This window comes from Grammomys surdaster, unplaced genomic scaffold (assembly GCF_004785775.1).
Source record: "Grammomys surdaster isolate TR1022 unplaced genomic scaffold, NIH_TR_1.0 205, whole genome shotgun sequence".
Lineage (NCBI taxonomy): Eukaryota > Metazoa > Chordata > Mammalia > Rodentia > Muridae > Grammomys > Grammomys surdaster.
Genome location: NW_021604650.1, coordinates 5541548 through 5560408, shown reverse-complemented (window position 1 = coordinate 5560408; position 18861 = coordinate 5541548). Strand labels below are relative to the sequence as shown.

Below are 18861 nucleotides of genomic sequence, written 5' to 3'. Positions count from 1 at the left end.
TGTGTGTGTGTGTGTGTGTGTGTGTGTGTGTGTGTGTGTGTGTGTGTTTCTAGCTTCTTTCTCATCTATGATTCTAGGCTCCTCTCTTTCTGAACCCTGCATTACCTTTACATTAAGCATTGGCTGATTCCCTGTACATTCTTAAGTCTCTGCTCATTTTTTAAAATCTGTCTTTTTCTGACTCACTGCTCTGTCATCTCTACTCTGCTGCCAAGCTCATCCAGGGTAGCACTGAAAGAAGTGTGCTAACACTCCTGTGTGACACTTCCAATGCCAGGTCATCCGTGTTTCTCAAGTGGGTTTCAATTGTGCCCTGAATGTTGTGAGAGTTGGGGTGTGGCACCTTTGGACTCTTACAGTTCCTGGATGAAGATTCGTTTTCTGTGGAGCTGACTGCCAGCTTGATTAGACTCCGAAGTCCCACTCTATGTGGCTTGTAGCAGCCGAAGCTCACAATTCCATCCCAGTCCTTTCTGCCCTTTGGCAGTTTGCTCTGGGGCTCTGTCACACACACAGTCAGCCAGAGATCAGAGGACACACAACTGCCCCTTCTCTCCTTCCTGTAGGGACTCTGCCTTGTTTTAGCACCCATGGCCACCCTGAGCTCTGCCCTATAGTTTCCTAAGCTGGTGTGGCTGCAGTTTTCTATCAGGGCTGCAGATGACTCACAGGGGGCACTGCTCCCAGCTCCCATCCAAAGCCCGCCTGCCTCTGTTTGCACTCCAACACTGCCTTCTCTGCTTTCATTCTGGTTTGGGTAGGGATCATGACTATCAGGGACTTACTTTACCATATCCTCCACCTTCAGGTTTTATACCCAGCTAAACTATTGATTACATTTGAGTGTCATAGGGCAGTGTATCAAAAATAATCTCCAAATAGCTGTTAGGAAACTCCACTCTCTCCCCATCCCCCCACAAAAGAGGTATTTTAAACCAGAAAAAAATTCACACACCAAAAGTGTGTAATGGGGATAGTGTGGCATGAGGACCTCAGACTAGCCTGGAAAACAGTCTTGACTATGCAATACCAATCAGAAGTCCTCAGGAAAGGCCAGAAGTAGTAGCACATACTTGAAATTCCAGCACACTAGAAGCAGAGGCAAGAGGGTCTTCCATAGTTCAAGTTTAGCCCAAGCTGTATAGTGAGTTCCAAGCCAGCCAGGGCTACATAGTGAGACCCAATGTCAAAAACAAACCAAGAAAATCTCAAGTGACAGTTATTCAGGACAAAGTTAAAACCTCATGGATCTGAATGAAGACTGTGAAAAGAGAGTCTCAGAATTAGAAAAGTGTTTGGTTTTGAATTTCTGTTAAGTACACAGAAAATTAAACCGATTAAAAAAAAAGTTATTCTGCTCTAGGGAGGAAAACCATACATGAGATGATAAAGTAACCAAATCAGAGTATCTGGTTTAAGTATGGGAGGATTATCGCACAGCAGAGAGAAACAGTGAAAGTTGGTCTAGTTAAATGTGATGTGAATGTATCCCGAGAGTCAGAGCTGGAAGCACAGCAGGAGGGCTGAAGGAAAAGAGGTACCTGCTGCAGAACTCCAATCAGCCTTCCCAGGTTCACAATAGACAGTCAGGAGAGTCAGAATTGGCTAAAGGCCTTGGGTGAGAACAGGCACTAAGCAGGAAGCTTCCTCTGTCCGCTCTTCCCACACAAAACTCAGACATTTAAGGAACACCCAGGTTGAAGACCCAAATTCATTATGAAGGACCATATAGGATCACAAAACAACTAAATCCCATTTAGCCTGGTTTATCTGCTCTCCATAGGTTCATGGCTGTGTGTAAGGATATTTGGAAAGGCCCATTGCTTCCTCAAGGGTAACTGGATCAGCTTTAAAAAAAAAAAAAAAACTTCTATATTGGTAACTGCAGGGGCATCGGGACTTGTTGGGGCCTTCTTGCTGACGTGCACGTGGCACTCGTATCTCCCCCTCGTGGTAACAGACATGAATTGCAGGTCCAGGCCCTTTGTGCTTTAAAACCCTATGAATGTTTAAAATGGCAGTGAGAGTTGATAAGGGAGGAGGAAGCCTTCTTGCCCACTCTGGCTGCTGTCAGCACACGAGGCATCTATTTTCAGGACTGTGTCTGGTTCGAAGCATCCATTGCACACTAAACTGGTTTTAGGCCTTTTTGTAGGCTGGGAAACTACAAAGCCTAGAACTTTATCCCTGCTGTGGTAAGGAGAATGCACCTGTGTTTTTCTGACTATCGCCTTTGGAAGCTGGTCTTGGTGAGGAGTCTCTGTGTTACAGAGACCATGTGCCTTTGCCTGGCCCTCCCCCAGGCACCATGACACTTACACTTGTATCATGTGCCTCATTAAAACACCCATGTGTATGCTGGAAGTTGATACACAAAGCCACGTGGCCTTCAGCAATGGCCTGAAGGTTTGGGCAGAGTCCATGCAAGTTCAATATTTTGGGTTTTGCTTTCAGTTTTGTTTCTGCCAATCAGGAAGAGTGTTGGAGTCCTCCATGGTTGCAGGGAGGGAGAGGAGGAAGGATGAAGACCACAGCAATAGGGCACCAGGTCAGCGTGCCTCCATTTCGGGCACTGCTATGTCAGCTACTTTTCATGGTAACATATCATAACCAAAAGCGAGCTGTGCAGGAGTTTATTCCGGCTTACTGTACCCAAGAGTTAAGAGGCCATCATGGCGGAAAACATGGCTGCCAGCATCTGGCATAGTGGCAGGAACAAAAGCTGAGAGCTTACATCCTTAACAGCAAGCACAAAGCAGGCAGCAAACAGGAAGTGGCATGAGGCTGCTGGCCTCAAAGCTCAGTCCCAGTGACGTACTTTCTTCTACCAAGGCCTCACCACTTAATCCTTCCCAGGTCGTAATACCAACTCAGGACCAAGTGTTCAAATGCTCAAGTCTCTGAAGGACATTTCTCACTCAAACCACAACATTTTACTCCCTGGCCCCCATATAGGCTCGTGGCCATACCGTAATACTAAATGCATTTATATAATCAAGCTTCACAAACTCAACACTGTGTTAAAAGTCTGAAACCTCTTCTGGGGCGCAAGATGATCTCTTAACTGCAACCCCTTATAAAATCAAAAAGGCAAATTACATACTTCCAACATGTACTGGCCCAGAATAGACATTACCATTCCAAAGGGAGAAATGAGGCATTGTGGGGAAACACATGCCAAGGTGAGATGGAAACCCAGCAGGACAAACAGCAAAACCCATAGCTCCAGTGTCAGGTGTCCCCACAGCTGGAAAAGCCAGCCTTTCTGTCTGGGAGATGGAATGCACCTCACCTTCCCCAGCAAGGAGAGGTCAGAGGTGGGGGGCAGGCTCTGGGACTCTGCAGCCCAGCCTGGGATGGGGACTCTGTGCATGACACACTCAACAGTGTAGAGGATGACAGCAACATGGACACACCTGCCCTGTTCCTACCGGAAGGCTCTCTTGTCCTTTGTGTGGGAAAGGGAAGAGGCACAGTGCCCTGAAGCCTCAGGGAGAACGGAGTCCAACGGCAGTAAAGGAAAGAGCCTGGAAAGACAGCTCCTAGGAAAGAGTCTCTCCTCAGAGGTCCACATCCTTGTGTCCCTAGAATGCCCCAGTGAAATAACACTGTTTTCTGGACATGGCATGTCCTTGCTCTCTGAACCTGTAGGCAGCTGTGATTACCTGAACAAGACTGGAACCATTCCCTTTCTGTCATGGGAGAGGAGAGGGGCTCATGGCCCCCTGCCCATCCTCAAGAATTTAGAGACCTTTAAGGATTACTAGAGAGCGAGGACCACAAGGCCACACCCCCCATGGCTGTTTATGGACAGTTAATGGTTACCAGGATGTCTAGTCACTTAACTAGTCCCAGGGTTTCAGCTGGCTCTAAGTTGCCCAAGCACTCATAACACCATTGCAAAGCAGTAAGGTGAAGAAGCTGCAGGACCAGCCCACAAGGCCTGCTCCGTCTCTAGATAGCATTTCCCAGTGTCCCCTTCTCTCTGTGTTCCCTCCAGAGCAGCACCGGCCTTCACAGGCTGTGTCAGAGCTCCTCTGTCACCTCTGCAGGACTTGGTGTCTGTAGCTCCTTCCCTACCTCCCAGCTTCCCTTCAGCTATCATGAGTCTCTCCCAGGGAAGCTGCTGGCAGGGATGCTGCCTTCTCCACCTAGGCCTGTGTGTAACTGAGGGGTGGCCGGCAGAACGCTGACTCTTAAGGGCCTCAAACGAAGAGTGTTAGGTAACCCAGCTCCAGGCTGAGCAGCACAGCATGGGTGGTCACTGGTTTCTGTCCAAGGCTGTTCAGTTTCTGTTCTGTAATAAAGTGCACAGTGAGGGGAGGCAGGGTTATTTTCTCCTTGCTTTGGAGGCTAGGACACTGAGAGGAAGGCATTGGCTATCCTAGCTTGCAGACTGTTGTGTCCTTTGTGGTCCCTCAGAGAGGAACAGACCCTAGTACCCTTTGAGAAAGCATCCATCAATTTATGAATCATCCTTGATGGAGCCCCTGGACTGAATAAAACGGAACATGGGAGCTGAGCACCAACGTTCCTCTCTCTCTCTCTCTCTCTCTCTCTCTCTCTCTCTCTCTCTCTCTCTCTCTCTCTCTCTCTCTCTCTCTCTGTGTGTGTGTGTGTGTGTGTGTGTGTGTGTGTGTGTGTATGTGTGTGTCTCTGTCTCTCTGTCTTTCTCTCTGTCTTTCTGTTTCTCTCTCTGCCTCTCTCTCTCTCTCTGTCTCTCTGTCTTCCTCCCTCTCCCTCTCCCCCTCCCCCTCCCCCTCTCCCTCTCTCTTTCTCTCTCTCTCTCCTTCCCCTCCCCGACTATGGATACAATGTAACCAGCAGCCTCATTTATCTCTCTCTGCTTCCTGATTGTGGATACACTGTAACTATGTAACCAGCTGCCTCACACTCCTGCGGCCAAGCCTTGCCAAGCCTTATTCACCATGATGGACTGTGCCCTCAGTAATTGGGAGCCAAATAAGCCCTCTCCTTAAGCTGCCTGAGTCAAGTGTTTGTCACAGCAATGAGACAAAGACATAAGTCCCAAAGGCTTCAGTCACCTCTAGGGTAATGTCTATGCCATGAGGTCTGTGCTGTGACAGTTGTGACTGCTGGGCTGGCAAGCTTACTGAACCCCTGAACAGCCAGTGATGCCATCATCCACTCCTGTAGCCTCAGCCCAGCTCAGCTGCTTTGGGAGACTCAGTATTTAGTTTCTGTGCCTTGATATCATTTGTCTAATGACAACTGTGTGTCACCAGAGCTATGTGTTTCAGGTTCCAGCTGTTTAGTGCCCTGTCTTCTGACTTTTCCCAACTTTGGCCCAAAGTGAGTGGGGAGTTCTCAGTACCCACACCAGCCCTCGCATCCATGTCTATCCTATAAGCACACACTTGGAGTTCAGTGGACTCTATGGGAAGACAGTCAACTGCCTGCCAGCTGCACCCTCTCAGTGTGTCTCCTTCAGCTCAGGAGGGCTGGAAGCAGTCTCTTTCATAACTTACCCATTTACAGAGTGTGGGCACAGGTCAAGGCTTGGTGTCAATCCTGGCTATGATCAAAAGGATGAACCCTAAAAGCCCAGCCCAGGGCTGGATTCAGAATTGATTGCATGGATATCCTATGGATGATACTCTGACAGCAGAAATATGGCGGAGGTCCATTCTGTCCCCTTCCAAAACTCCAGAAGCAAACAGCATCAAAGGCAATGGTCACAAGTCCAAAAATGAGAGAGCCAGGGGAGGCTAGATGGCTTCTGAGCAAATAACAGAGCTCAGGGTCCTGCCTGGGGCTCCCACACACCCACCCAAGTCACTATGTAGGGACCGATAATCTTGGTTGGAGGACACAGTGCTGGGATGGGCATGAACCTGCCCATCCTCAAGACTCTGGCTTTGGGGACAAGGCCTGGGGGTTCTGCTCAATGAGGTCCAAGAGCTCTTGGCAAAGGGTCGAGGTGACGCCCCGCCTCTGCTCAATTCTATGTCTGCTTCTTCCTTGGAGATGGGAAGAGAGCACCTGATTCTGAAAAACCAGGTTTTCTGAACCTGGGGTTGTGCTCACAGCAGCAGTGTTGGAATCCAAGCGTACATCACCACTGTCCCAGGAGCACTGGGACAGCTTTCCCTCCTCCCTGCAGTGCCACAGCAGAAGCCTCATCTCTCTTAACACCTTGGAAAGTCGAGCCTTTCTGCCTCTGTGTGGAATAAAAGAGAAAGCCTAGAGGCAGTAAGGCAAAGCATAGGAGAAGCAACAAGGGGCCAGGTTTCCACATCACTGTAAAAGGGGAGAGCTGCTCCTGCATCCAGCCCTGGAAGTCTCCTGGGAAACTCCTGAGAATTCTGTTAGGTGGGACCCATGGGTCCTGGCAGAGGTTACTGGATGAGGCATCTCACCCGTCACAGTGTGATAGACCCTGCTGCAGCAGCATACATGCTGACCTCCCTAAAACAAACATTCATCCGTAGAGACCAAAGTCCCCCCTGGTCTCCTGTAGGGTGGCAGCAGCACGTACCTTACCACCTCTGCCTCCTCTCACATGTTGCTGACCTGCCATGCCTCTCTCCCTGCAGGTTAACAATGAAAATGTCGTCAAGGTGGGCCACAGGCAGGTGGTGAACATGATCCGCCAGGGAGGGAATCACCTCGTCCTTAAGGTTGTCACGGTGACCAGGAATCTAGACCCTGATGATACGGCCAGAAAGAAAGGTGTGTGTCCCTCAAGTTACTCTGCAAGGGGGAAGGCAGGGAGGGGGCCTTGGGGAGAAGAGCAGGATTCTTTTCAGCTGAGAGCCAAGGCAACGGTGTATCACTTAAGTTTGTGTCCAAGGCCATGACATTGAGCCTGAGTCACCATTCTGCTAAGGGAGACCATAGCTGGGCCAGTAAACAGGTACCAAATACAGAACAGATGCCCCTGCCCTATTGGTAGGGCAGATGTGGGGGATAAAGGAGTCCTTCCAGCCAGCTGTCCCAAAAGCAGCTCTGTCAAGGAGCCAGGGACAGTTTGGAGAGGATGTTGAGATGTCTGTAGCAAGGGTCACTCAGGAGCAGGGCTGTCTAGAAGAAAGGGCTGGAAAGAGCTGAGACCACAGTGAGAGGGTACAGAGATGACATTTCCTGGACACCAACAGGACTCTTTCCACAGCTCCAGTGAAGCAAGCCTGTGTCCCTGCCCTGACAACCTGGCAGGTAGTGGCTAAGCCACCTATTCCACTACCCTGTCAGAGTCAGATTCACACAGACAGAACTGAGCCTGAGGTCCCCTCCCAGCCCAGAGCACCTGAGAACCTGAGAACTCCATCCTGAGAACCCAGAGCTGCTGCCCATCATGGCAGCCCAACTGTGACAACCCTACCCCTAACCATCCGTCAGCTTCCCCCACAAAATGCAGACTGGAGGGCCTCTGCCTCTCAGATTTTTCCTCTGTCCAAAAGTTAAGGGTATGGGATGGGGTATAGGATGGGGGGGGGCTTGTGGTAATTCTCATACCTGCTCTGCCTACCCATCCAGCTCCCCCACCTCCAAAGCGGGCTCCGACCACGGCTCTCACCCTGCGTTCCAAGTCCATGACAGCGGAGTTGGAGGAACTCGGTAAGGCTACCTCGCCCTGTTGCCCTCAGTCAATGCATGGCCTCCTGCTAGCTGGCTTGTCCGTGCCCCGCCCCTGCATGCCCTACAGCTCCATGCTTGGCTTGGCATCTCTAGTGGAGACCGAGGTGGGATCTACAGGGATGGGGCTGTTTCTCTTTCTGCTTATCTAACATGGTTTTGTTTTGACTTTTTGGGCCTCTCACTAGTGGACAAAGGTAAGCAGCCCCGCTGGCCCCGCAGCAGCATCCCTGCTGCCTTGGGCACCCTCGCTGACCCCACCTCAGCCTGGCCTCTAGCTTGCTCCAACCACCAAAGGCCCTGCCCTCATGGACTCTCCAGAGAATCTCAGCACGCCCAGCACTCTAATAGATCCTCATTAAATACATTTGGCCATTTGTCCCTTTGGAGGAAGATGCTGCAGGGGGATTACCAGCCATCAGAACCATTTAAAAAAAGGGATAACTTTGATACGCCTAAGAGCCACATCCTGTCTGTCACCCAGGTGCCACCAGGTAGCCAGGGAACCTCTGCAAAGAGGGTGACTCTGAGCCAGAGATTGTGAGAGGAAACACTGGCCCCGTGAAGGTCTGTTGAGGGTGGGCTCCTGGGCACAGAAGCAACCACTCAGATGTAAAGCTAGTACTCTTAGTGGTGCCCTGCCAGGATGTCACTAACAACCAACAATATTGTGTGGGAAACCTACATGTCCCCACCAGCATAGAGCAGCCCCCTGCCTCCTTGCTCATGTCAAACATCTACCTTTCTTTCTGCTTTCTGGGAATCTGAAGCTTGCCTCGAATTGTCATTCTTCTAGAAGAGGGTACCCTGACACAGGAATGCTTCTCTACCCAGAAACTGAAGTACCTCTCCTTCCAGCCATGCCCCTGACCCTATCATATCCCTTCAAACATTCCACTGGGAACATTCTAATTGTGTTCCCATAACTATGTCTGCCCTACTTACGATAGGCCAAGGCCAACCTGCCCTACTGAAGGGCTGCTACCGTGTTCCCTTGGAGTTCATTAACCCAGGGCTGTCTTCAGCTCCTGGGGCCTCCAGCTCTCAGGGCCTCCAGTTCCTTTTTAAGGCGGCCCTGCCTTCCTGTCCCACCTGTGGAGTGCTGGTGAGATACAGGGAGCAAAGTGAGAAAGAAAGCCTCATGACCACCACAAAGGAGGCAGAGCAAGAAAAAAGAGCAACTGAGGACAAGTTGTGGGGCCACTCTGGACCCCTGCCTCTCATTCCCAGTGGTCTCAATGCTGCTTCCCCTGTCTATGTCCCATGATCACTGAGTTGAGTGAGACCCCGGGTGTGGGCCACTATGGGAGGGCGCCACCGTGGGTGGCTCATGCGCTTCCCTTTCTGTTTGCAAGCCTCAGTCCGGAAGAAGAAGGGTAAGGGAAGCGTCTGTCCCCATGCTCTTGCCCAGTAGAAGAGAAACCCCCTCGTGACCATTGTGTAAAGTCCAGAGTGTGCTGTAAGCCTTGTGTCGTCTTCCCTATTTGGGTGGCCATACCCAAGAGCCCCTCCCTGGGATGTACCCTGTTCTGGTCTGTCTGGTCTGCTTAGCTTCTGTCTGTGACCCTTTGACCTATTTGTAAGTGCCCCAGTCTGTGTCCACATCAACACGCTGACAAACTGGCCAGGATCCTGGATGACTCCTGCTGTGCCTGCCTGGCTGCAGGTGTGCTCACTCTTCTTCTGTGGCGCTGGTCAAAGACATCCGTGTGTACTGCCCAGCCACTGAACAGACTGGCATACAGGCAAGGGGAGCCCAGGCTCTGTTCCTCTTCAGCTCCCCTCACACTGGGGAAGAGGGAACAGTGCAGGCCTTTTGGCTGTCTGTCCCCAGGCTCCCACGAGATGGGAGAGGGCATGACACAAGTCTCATGAGTAACCAGGCAGAGCTCTGCCTTCCTCAAAAGCACCCCATTACAGATGTATACCCCTGACTGCTCATGACTCCCCAACACTGAGCCAAATACAACCTGTGACCCGTAAGTACAATCCTAAAACATCATTCCCCAAGGCTGAGACGACCCCTAATTAGGCCGGGGAGGTCCCTAATGATTGCTGAGGTCTGGTGTGGACCTAGCATCCTAGATGCTGACACAGGGATCAGGAATGCCTGAATCCAGCAGGATCCAAGGGCAGGGCAGGTATCCTTGGAGCTGCCAGCATGGTCAACTTAAGACTAGCAACCATCTTTCCAGCAATCCATGCCTTTACCACTGGGCAGCACAGGTCACTCCAACAGGCTCTCTAGGGTCTCCCCCACACCTAGGGTATGGCTGATATCCAGCCAAAGCCTGGCCTTCTTCCCAGGGGTCTTATATTTATATTACTACATGAGCACCCCACCCCTATCAAAGGCCAAACCCAACTCTAGCCTGTCAAATGAGGCATGCCACTGCTGTGGGCTCCCAAGGTCCAGGGTACCCACCAGAGCTGGTAAAGAAAAGCTCATTGTCAAGAAGATGGGATCTGGGCAGTCAAGTCCCTGTCCGAGGACACCTCCTACTGAAATGCTGCAACAACTGGAGACAGAGATTGTTTAGCCAGCACGAGGTAATCCACTCAGAGATAGATGAGTCTCAGACAGTGGGAAAATGCCTTCCATGTGAGCAGCAGAAAAAACAGTTGAGAAGAAATGCTCCAATCTGGGGCTAGAGCAGGGGGTAGGTGTGGGGGTGGAGGCAGATTCCAAAGGAACCAGTGGTCACAGCCAAGGAGAAGGGACTGGGGGTGCCCTGTTCCTATGGCCACTGCATCCCTCACCTTATCTTGCAGAACCCCATGGTACCTTGGTACGTTCACTCAGTTGGTACACTCACTCCTGCCATGCACGGCTTGGGGCAATGTGAGCACATGATGCCTGAGTGTGATTGTCTGTCTCTCTAGGAGGGCTGCCTACCTGGAAGGGAGTACACTCCAGGAAGGCAGTCTAGAATGAAAGGACTTGCTCTTCCCAGCTGCCCTGAGCTGAAGAGCAGCCCCGCCCTCTGCAAGTCTTTGTTTTCCCAGAGACCATGAACTAAACCACTCTTAGAAACAAGGTCTTTACCAATGCAGCCAAGACAAGGTCACAACAGGATAGTGTACCCTAAAGAAATCATTGACTGGTATCCTTATGAGAAGAGGGGGAAGGTTAGGGAGTGGTAGAGCCTATTGGGACCTCCAGAAACAGGGCTGTCTCCAACTGCCTACAGATAGAACCTGGCCCTGCTAACTCTAATCATGGAAGCCCAGTCTCCAGAACAAAGCTATTGTCCTTTTGACCAATTGTTTGTGGTTCCAGGAGATTGCTGAAAGTTAGCAGCCTCATTTATGTGTGGAGGTGTGTGCCTGTAATCCCAGCACTATGGACAAGGGAGGCAGAAAGACCACAAGTTTGAGACCAGCCTGAGCTACATGAGACCTTTCTCAAATCAAATGGGGCAGCCTTAACCCTGGACCCACCCTACCAGGCACATGGGCTTAGAGATGTTAGGTTTTTACTGAGCTTTTTGCCCTAGTGCCCCGTGGTGAGAAAAATCGCCATGGACAACTACCACACACATACCAGCCCAGGGCAGCTGAAATGAGAAGAGAGACAGAGGCAACCAGGCAGAGTGAGCGGTGGAATGGGTTGTGTGATCACAACTTCCAACCTTGCTGGTCACCCCTGGATAAGCACACAGGCCTTCCCAGGCACAAGCCTGGGAGTGAACAGGCCCATGGGACCCAGGCTGCATAACCATACTCTCACTCCCTGGGAGAGCAGACAAGAGGAAGCCCTCTAGTAGCTCAGATGACAATGTGACAAATTGGCTTTTCTCCTGGTAGCAGAGTAGAAGAGGAAGCCTACACAGTGCTTCCTCACCTGAGATGGGCATAGTAGCACTGTCCTGCAGTAGGAGTGGCCTACTGTCTCTAAGACACCAAGGGGAAAGCATGGTGGCTGGGGACAGATAAATTTCCAGCTATCTCAGATGCCATGAGCACCCAGGAATCTTGTGGCTGGCTTTGTGGATGCTTCTAGAACACTTGATCTTGCTCTCTCTCACAGAGATCCAATGTAGTACTGAGAGACGGCTCGAGTCCTGCTCTGACTAAGGCTTGAGTGCTGGGCTCTGGCTGCATTATCGCCCCGTGTGTGGCCACGTGTGTGGCCAAGGGACAGAGCACCTCAGCAGGGCTTCCACCTGCCTGGAAGACTCCCTCGGGACTGGACCCTGGGATGTAATGCTAGACCAGTTCCAGCTCTTCCTTTGCTTTAGCCACTGGGGTTGTTTCTCTTCCCACAGCATTTGTGACTTCTTCCCACAGAGCCATGACACCTGGTGGACTGCCACATGGAAAGTAGCAGGTGCCTCAAGTTGAGGACACTGCACACACCTTCCAGCGCTTCCTTCTGCAATGTCTGGAGCTGCCTAGGGCCCAGGCAAACCCACAGGCTGGGAGAAGCAGTGATGGGCAGGGCAGGCTAAGAAAAGTGGCTCCAAGCCACCTCAGGGAGCCTGACAAACTGCCACCCTCCCCACTCTGGTTCCTAGAAGTCTACAGTTCATAGCCCATGGGCAACACACCTGCCTTGTGAGAGGCTATAAGCTTGCTTAGACACTGAGAGCTCAGCTCATGGCTGGGCTGTTTTATGACCCAGAATTGCTTTCATGTGTGTCTGTGAGGGTATACCCAGTCACCAAGACCTTGTGCTATCCCTGGAAGGGTCTGGTCTCCTCAGCAATCTGTACAGCTCCAGACCTTGGCCTTTGTACATTTAAACCTCATCCTCAGAAGCCAACCATACAACAGTTTCCTTTAAAACCTTTATTTCCTGTCAATAAGATCACAAAGATGGAGCCTGTGTGGCCAAGTCTCAAGTTCCCAATGGTCAGCAAATCTAAGAAAGAAGTTGAAGCTCCCTCTGTCACCTGACTCACACTGACAGCACTAATGCTAGAAAATTTGGAGCCCTGGATCTGACAGGCTCATAAATCTCCTAATGGAGACAAGAGAGGCAGAGGTCAAGAGACCAGGGCAACGTTCAAGACTCTTAGGGGTGTGCCCCAAAATACAGCCACACCAGCCCTGTCACCTTACAGGCTCCACAAGCCCTTCTTCTGTTCTGCAGTCAGCTAAGTGAGGTTGGTGACTCTGGTCATCCTTACAGGAGTACCATCCATCTGTGTTGTCCGTGAAAGACTGTTCTTCCTATAGCCAGGCAAGTCAGATTGAAGCCTCAAAGTATCACATGGTTAGAACCATCATGAGAGCTCCCTATCCAAGGCCCTGAAGTCTCAAATCAAGGCCTATTGCCCACTTCTGATGGACATGTGGAGATGCCACAGGGACCCACATGCCCCTGGGATGATGCACACACTGCCAGCCACTTCCTGGGAGATTCTCAGTGATTCCACAGGTCTTCAGCATGTGTATTCCTCTAGTGTCCTTTGCTGTTCTGGTGCCCAGACCCAGGCCCCACACAGCTGACTCTGGCCAACCATCTCCTCATGCTGAGTCTGTGCCCAGGACTTTCCTAGCAGGACTATGACCCTGTACCTCTTACCTGATCCTCCAAGAGTTGTCTGGCCCACAACCTTCCCTTGCCCAGCTACTACCACTAGCCATTGAGTTCAACACAGGCCAGTTTTATGGGGCAGGAAAAACAGGAGCTTCTTGGAGATCATACCTACCTCTACTTGATAGTCCTACCCAACCACACACAGGGCGAGCAGGCTGGGCTTTCCACACAGCCAGGAGGGACCTTCACATCTCGAGGTTTACACAAGTTGGAAGTGGCTAGATTCTTGCAGGTATCCAGAGCTCTCCATGTAAAACACCCAGACAGTCCTCATAACTCACTGGTTTCTACTTGACCCACATTCAAGCTCAGGGTGGTGTGTCCCCATGATAAGCCTCTGTGGATTCAGGGAAAGTATCACTGAAGAGAGGAGGGTAATTTCTAGAGTGAACACAGTGTTTTCTGCCCAATGCCCACTGCAGTAGTGGGACATAGCCCTCCACTGTTAGAAAGATCTCCTTCCTTGAAAGGACATACTGTGGGGTCATACCTCAGCAAAAGCTAGGCCAAATCACGAATGCTAAGAGACCTAGTGTATGGGGTGGGGGTGTGGATCAAGCCAGGCCAGTGTCTCCTGGCTGGGTCACCAAAGCAGGCCACACAAGTGTCCGCCAGCTGGCAGGTAGGCAGTGGAGACGACACAGAAGTTTGATCTCAGCCATAAGAGCCAACCTGGACCTCTAGAGGGAAGATGGCAGAGATGGAGGCAGGTGGACATGGCCTGCATTACATGGTGGGAAGCAGTCTGCCAGTGTGTAAGGTTAGTAAGAAGGTGACAGACAGTCCAGCAGAAGTGCCCAGGCCCAGGAGACTGAAGGTTTGGTTACAAGTAAGGGCTTCGAGACTCAGGGGCCATGGACATGGGTAATTTGAGCTCCAAGTGTCCTAACTGCCACTAGAGATGGGAGCTGAGCAATTGCCTGACCAATCCCTGAAGGCTGGATTCTGGCCCAGGAAGAGGCCCATAGCTAGATGGCCTTTAGGTCCCAGATGTCGGAGTCAGCCATGAAGGGGCATGCCACCTGAGACGGCATGAATTCTGCAGCCCTGAGGTCTCTTCTACAGTCTTTATCTTTTTAAAAATTCTTCACACATGTGAAAGGCTCCGAGGCCAGGCAGGACCATGTGGCATGGGCCACATCTGGACTGCAGCCATCATCTGTGGACTGCTAGAATCAACACTGGTCTAGAATTAGCCATCTTCCCAGGATGCCAAAGGTCCATGATGGATACTTCCATTGGATGGATAGTCCTCCTAATCACAGTGCACCCTCTTCCTTTTGACTCGTCCTCAAGGGGACCCTGGCTCTGGCCTGACTTCTTACACAGTATTACTTCATTCTGACACTGAGCACCACTGCAGCTCTGGGGGCTTAGCCAGGGGGCCAGCTCCTCCTTATAAACCACCATTGCCAAGTAGGATTTGAATGACTTGGTAGCTCAGTCAGTGAACCCAGTGTTCACCAAACAGGGAGCCACCAGACCCCAGAAATAAGCAAAGCTTGCCTGGAAGGACTTGGGCATGTACAACAAATGTTCTAGAAGCTAAACATCTCCTGTACCTCAAAAGGATCCAATGTGGGAGGTGTTCACAGGCATGGCCCCCATAAACTTCATCCCAGGACAGCTAGGGCCTTTTCCCGAGTGCCTCTGGAATCTTGGGGACTCTGACTGCAGGTCTCAGGGAGTGGGGTCTCTGTGTTCTGACAACCCTAGACAAAGACTTATTTCTGGTCTCACTCAGTTGTTTTAGAGCTAAATCTGGTGTCAAGGTCATTCTAGAAGAAGTTTTGGTTTTCAAATTTAACCCAAAAGCTTTTGGTGTTTTATTTTGTTTTGTTTTGTTTTGTTTTTTCCATTTCCAGGTCTCCTTGAAATTTGGTTTTTATTTTCAAGAACTAGGAATCTTCCAACATGGGAAGAATAAATAGGAAGTTCCCTGTGCAGCATATGCTCAGAGGTCTGGGGTTCCTGCCATCCTGGCTGGCTTAATAATCAGCCAACATCCCAGCCTTGGTGCAGGGTGCTTGTCTTGAAAACTATGTTTAGTTACAAAAAGGACTGTGTGTGTGTGTGTGTGTGTGTGTGTGTGTGTGTGTGTACACCTGGTGGCACAGGCCTTTAATATCAACTCTCAGAAGACTGGCATAGGAGAAACAGAAGTTCAAGGCCAGCCTGAACTACACAGTGAGACCCTGGCTCTAATAGTAATTCCAAAATAACACTTAATCAATAACAAACCATACAGCTTGTCATATCTGAAGATGGCTGAGTCACAGGTCCTGAGTGGTATAGCATCTCCAAGGGGACAGGCTGAGATGCAGAGGTCTCCTGCTGTCTTCATCCAGTTAGTTACACACCTCAGGCAGGCAAGGGGATGCATGGTGGACCCCCTAGTGGGACATGTGGAGGAGGCATAGATGCTTGCCTGCTCCCCACACCACAGCCTGCCGGATAGTACAGGCATATGAACAGTGGCTGCATGCCTGAATTCTCCTGAGCCCAGCCACCCTCCAGGCTTCCATGAGATTAAACCACTCCAAACCTTCCTTTGTGTTTTAGATAAACCGGAAGAGATAGTCCCAGCCTCCAAGCCCTCCAGGACTGCAGAGAACGTGGCCATAGAATCCAGGGTGGCGACCATCAAGCAGCGGCCTACAAGCCGGTGCTTCCCAGCCACCTCTGATGTGAATGTGAGTGAGTGGAACTGGGTAGGGTTTGGGCTGGCCTGGCTGGTGGGCAAGCAGGCAGAGGGTTCAGCATGAGGGAGCAGCAGGCCGATTCAGCAGCTGGCCTTCACAAGCCCTCTCTGCATGAGTTCAGAGCCCATTTCCAGGGGCCAGCACTTGGATCCAGCACAGATCTGCAGCAAGTCAGTTACTAAGCTGAAGTACAAATCTCACCACTTCTGCTTGCCGCCTTTACCTGGGTTTATCCACAGAGCTCCAAACCTTGAGGTTGTCCTTCCATGTGTCTAACCAAGAGACCTTGGACATAGGGGCCGTGGGAGTGAATGCTCCTCAGACAGTGCTCCTTGCCTGAGCAGAGCCTCATGCACTGTAGTCCTCTGCACAGGCACTTGACACATGCTCTGAGGTGGGGTGGCAGCATCCTTAGAAGTAGCTTAGTGTGTTGGTCATCCTGTTCATGGGCGGCACTGGATGCCAGCTCACAGCCAGTGCTGTCACTGTGCTCACCCACCCCAAGCAAAAGGCACTCCCAGTAAAGAGATAACGGGTTTCCCTAGAGCCAGGAGTGAGTCCTGGACAAAAGTGAGATCTTTGAACCCCCTGGTACTTCCTTCTGGTTTCTGAGTCCAGTGCCAAGTCTGAGCACTACCTGTCCCACCACATAGCTGAGTGTTTTCTCTGACTCACTCTCAGACTGACTTGGTTTAATCCAGCCCTTTTACACAGTGACACCTACAGTTGCCATGAATGTGGTAAGAGTTTCATAAGATAAGCAATAAAATAGACACCCCCAAGGTTCAGATACTTCTCCCCCTCAGGATCCCTGAGGGAGGAACCCTGGCCTTCAACATACCCACACTCCACCCTGATACTCCCCAACCTGATAGCCTCGTGGCACAGGTTCCTTTGACCTCCCAGGGGCCAGCATCCTACCTCCTCAGCCTCAGATTCCAGGGTCAGGTGGGTAGAGGTTCTGGAGCCTAGATGCGCCTGACAGAACACCCACAGACATGTTCTTAGTGAACCTTAGTGACCAATCTTTCCCAAGTCTCTCCTGGGGCTGTGGAACAGGGGAAGGACAGCCTACTGCTGTCTCTGTGACACTTTTCCAGCATCTCGTGGCAGTTCTCGTAGGTCAGGCATCCTACTCAGTTACACAGGTTTGGTACCTGGCCACCTCTGTAGTGTATGGATGAGGAAAACAGAATCCCAGCTGAGGACTTGACTAAGGTCACAGGGCGTGAGAACCCAGGCGGGGCATGGTGTGGATTAAAACCCACTGACGACCACACTGTGCCTTTCCCCCTGGGCCAGCCATCTTGGCTCTATTCTCCATGAGCTCCTCTGCTGACTGGCCGGGTGAATGTCTCAGCAGAGTATGGTTGCCTAAATCTAGGCATGCTGGCATCATATGCACAGGAGCTAAAAGGAATATGGGGAGGGCGTGGCCTGAGGAAGCCATGGTGATTGATACCTGAAGCTCCCAGAGCTTCCTGTTGCCTCTGGCCCTGTCACCATGGGTGGGGCTCCCAGGGATGCACCTCACCTGGCTCTCTGGTTTGCAGTCCGTGTACGAGCGCCAAGGGATTGCTGTAATGACGCCCACGGTCCCTGGGAGCCCGAAAGGCCCATTTCTGGGCCTCCCTCGAGGTACGATGCGAAGGCAGAAATCGATAGGTAAGAAGCGTGACCCTCCACCCGAAGACGTTGCCCCTAAGCTTTCAAAACATAGTCCTCAGCTCCTCAGGGGTTCTGACTCCAGGCCCCATGGTTGCCTTGGTACCTAGACCCTAGCCACTCCCTTCTGGGCCTGCCTACCGAGGGGGCAGGTCTCCAGCTTCTCTCCAACAGGCAGCCCCTTGAACATGGTGGGGTAAGAAACCTTCCTTTACGGTGGTTTCTCTAATCTACTGACAGTAGCAGCCGGGGAAGCAGGGAGGAGGGTGGGCATGGTGGGCAGACCCCTCCAGTCAATGTTTCATAGTCTGAGCTCAGGGACATACTTCTCCGGGTGGCTGGGTCAGGTCTGAAGCGCTGTGTGTAAGAAAGCAGCTTGCCTTCCTCGCTAACATCCCATTTCCTTCACTGGCTCAGACAGGGCAAGGTAAACGTGACCCCCTCAAGACAGGAAAAACCTCAGTGTTGTCCTTACCAGATAAACTTTCTGGAAGCCTAGGCTACTGCTGGACTCAGTGGAGTCTTACCATGTAAAGAGAAGGGGTATGCAGCCTCCCGCCTCAGCAGGGCACTGCCAGGAGCACAGCTCTGTGTGTTCCGGAAGCTCCTCCTGGTGATGCTGTCAGTGACGTGACACGTCTGTTTTTAGTCAGAGGAGGAGGCAGGAGGTAGCATCTAGGCGGTAATGACCAGGTGGCGTCTGCAGCTTGGGTGGCCCGCCCACCCCTGGCATAGTCAGGGCCGGGCATAGCTGTACACACACCTTTTGTATTTCTGGATCTTTCTGGCTAATAACAGTTGATTTCCTCCTGTCAGACAGCAGAATCTTTCTATCAGGTCAGTGAATCCCCCAGTTTGGAATCTGTAACTTGAATGTATCCCAGTTTACTTTATAATGGGTATTCTTAAATTATTACTCCTTGGGAATGTCACCCTTAGGTGACTACTCACAGTGAATGGCCCACAGAGATCTCCTTTAGCCACAGACCTCTGAAATGCCAAATTAGTCTCCCACAGGAGTATGTTCAATTTGGAATACCCTTATCAAATGGAAGTTCTCATGGAATAAGTGACTGTAGTTTGTCCTGGGATTTTTTTCTTAATTTCAAGTAATTCATTTTGTTGCCTCTGAAATCCTGCATGCCCCTGTGTTGAGAACTCATCCTCGGTGTCTGCACTGTGTACGCTGCTTCTGTCTGTATGTCTTTGGCTGTATTGTCACACCAGCTGATACATGCACACAGAGAAAGCTTAGGTCACAGTGTGGCCTCAGCCACATCCCCACTCATGGTGACACACACACACACTCTCTCTCTCTCTCTCTCTCTCTCTCTCTCTCTCTCTCTCTCTCTC

At 51.2% G+C, this 18861-nt stretch overlaps 1 protein-coding gene across 2 annotated transcripts in view; it reads left to right on the top strand.

The window, feature by feature from the left end:
- Shank2 (SH3 and multiple ankyrin repeat domains 2) overlaps positions 1–18861 on the top strand; it is a 432981-nt gene that overhangs the window by 398178 nt on the left and 15942 nt on the right. The window contains exons 18-21 of one of the 2 annotated variants that reach the window (XM_028771108.1): positions 6558–6693; positions 7498–7578; positions 15704–15834; positions 17397–17508. In XM_028771108.1, coding sequence (XP_028626941.1) covers positions 6558–6693; positions 7498–7578; positions 15704–15834; positions 17397–17508 — 460 coding nt within the window. The remainder of the gene's footprint in view (positions 1–6557; positions 6694–7497; positions 7579–15703; positions 15835–17396; positions 17509–18861) is intronic. The other variant, XM_028771107.1, reaches the window with a different exon arrangement.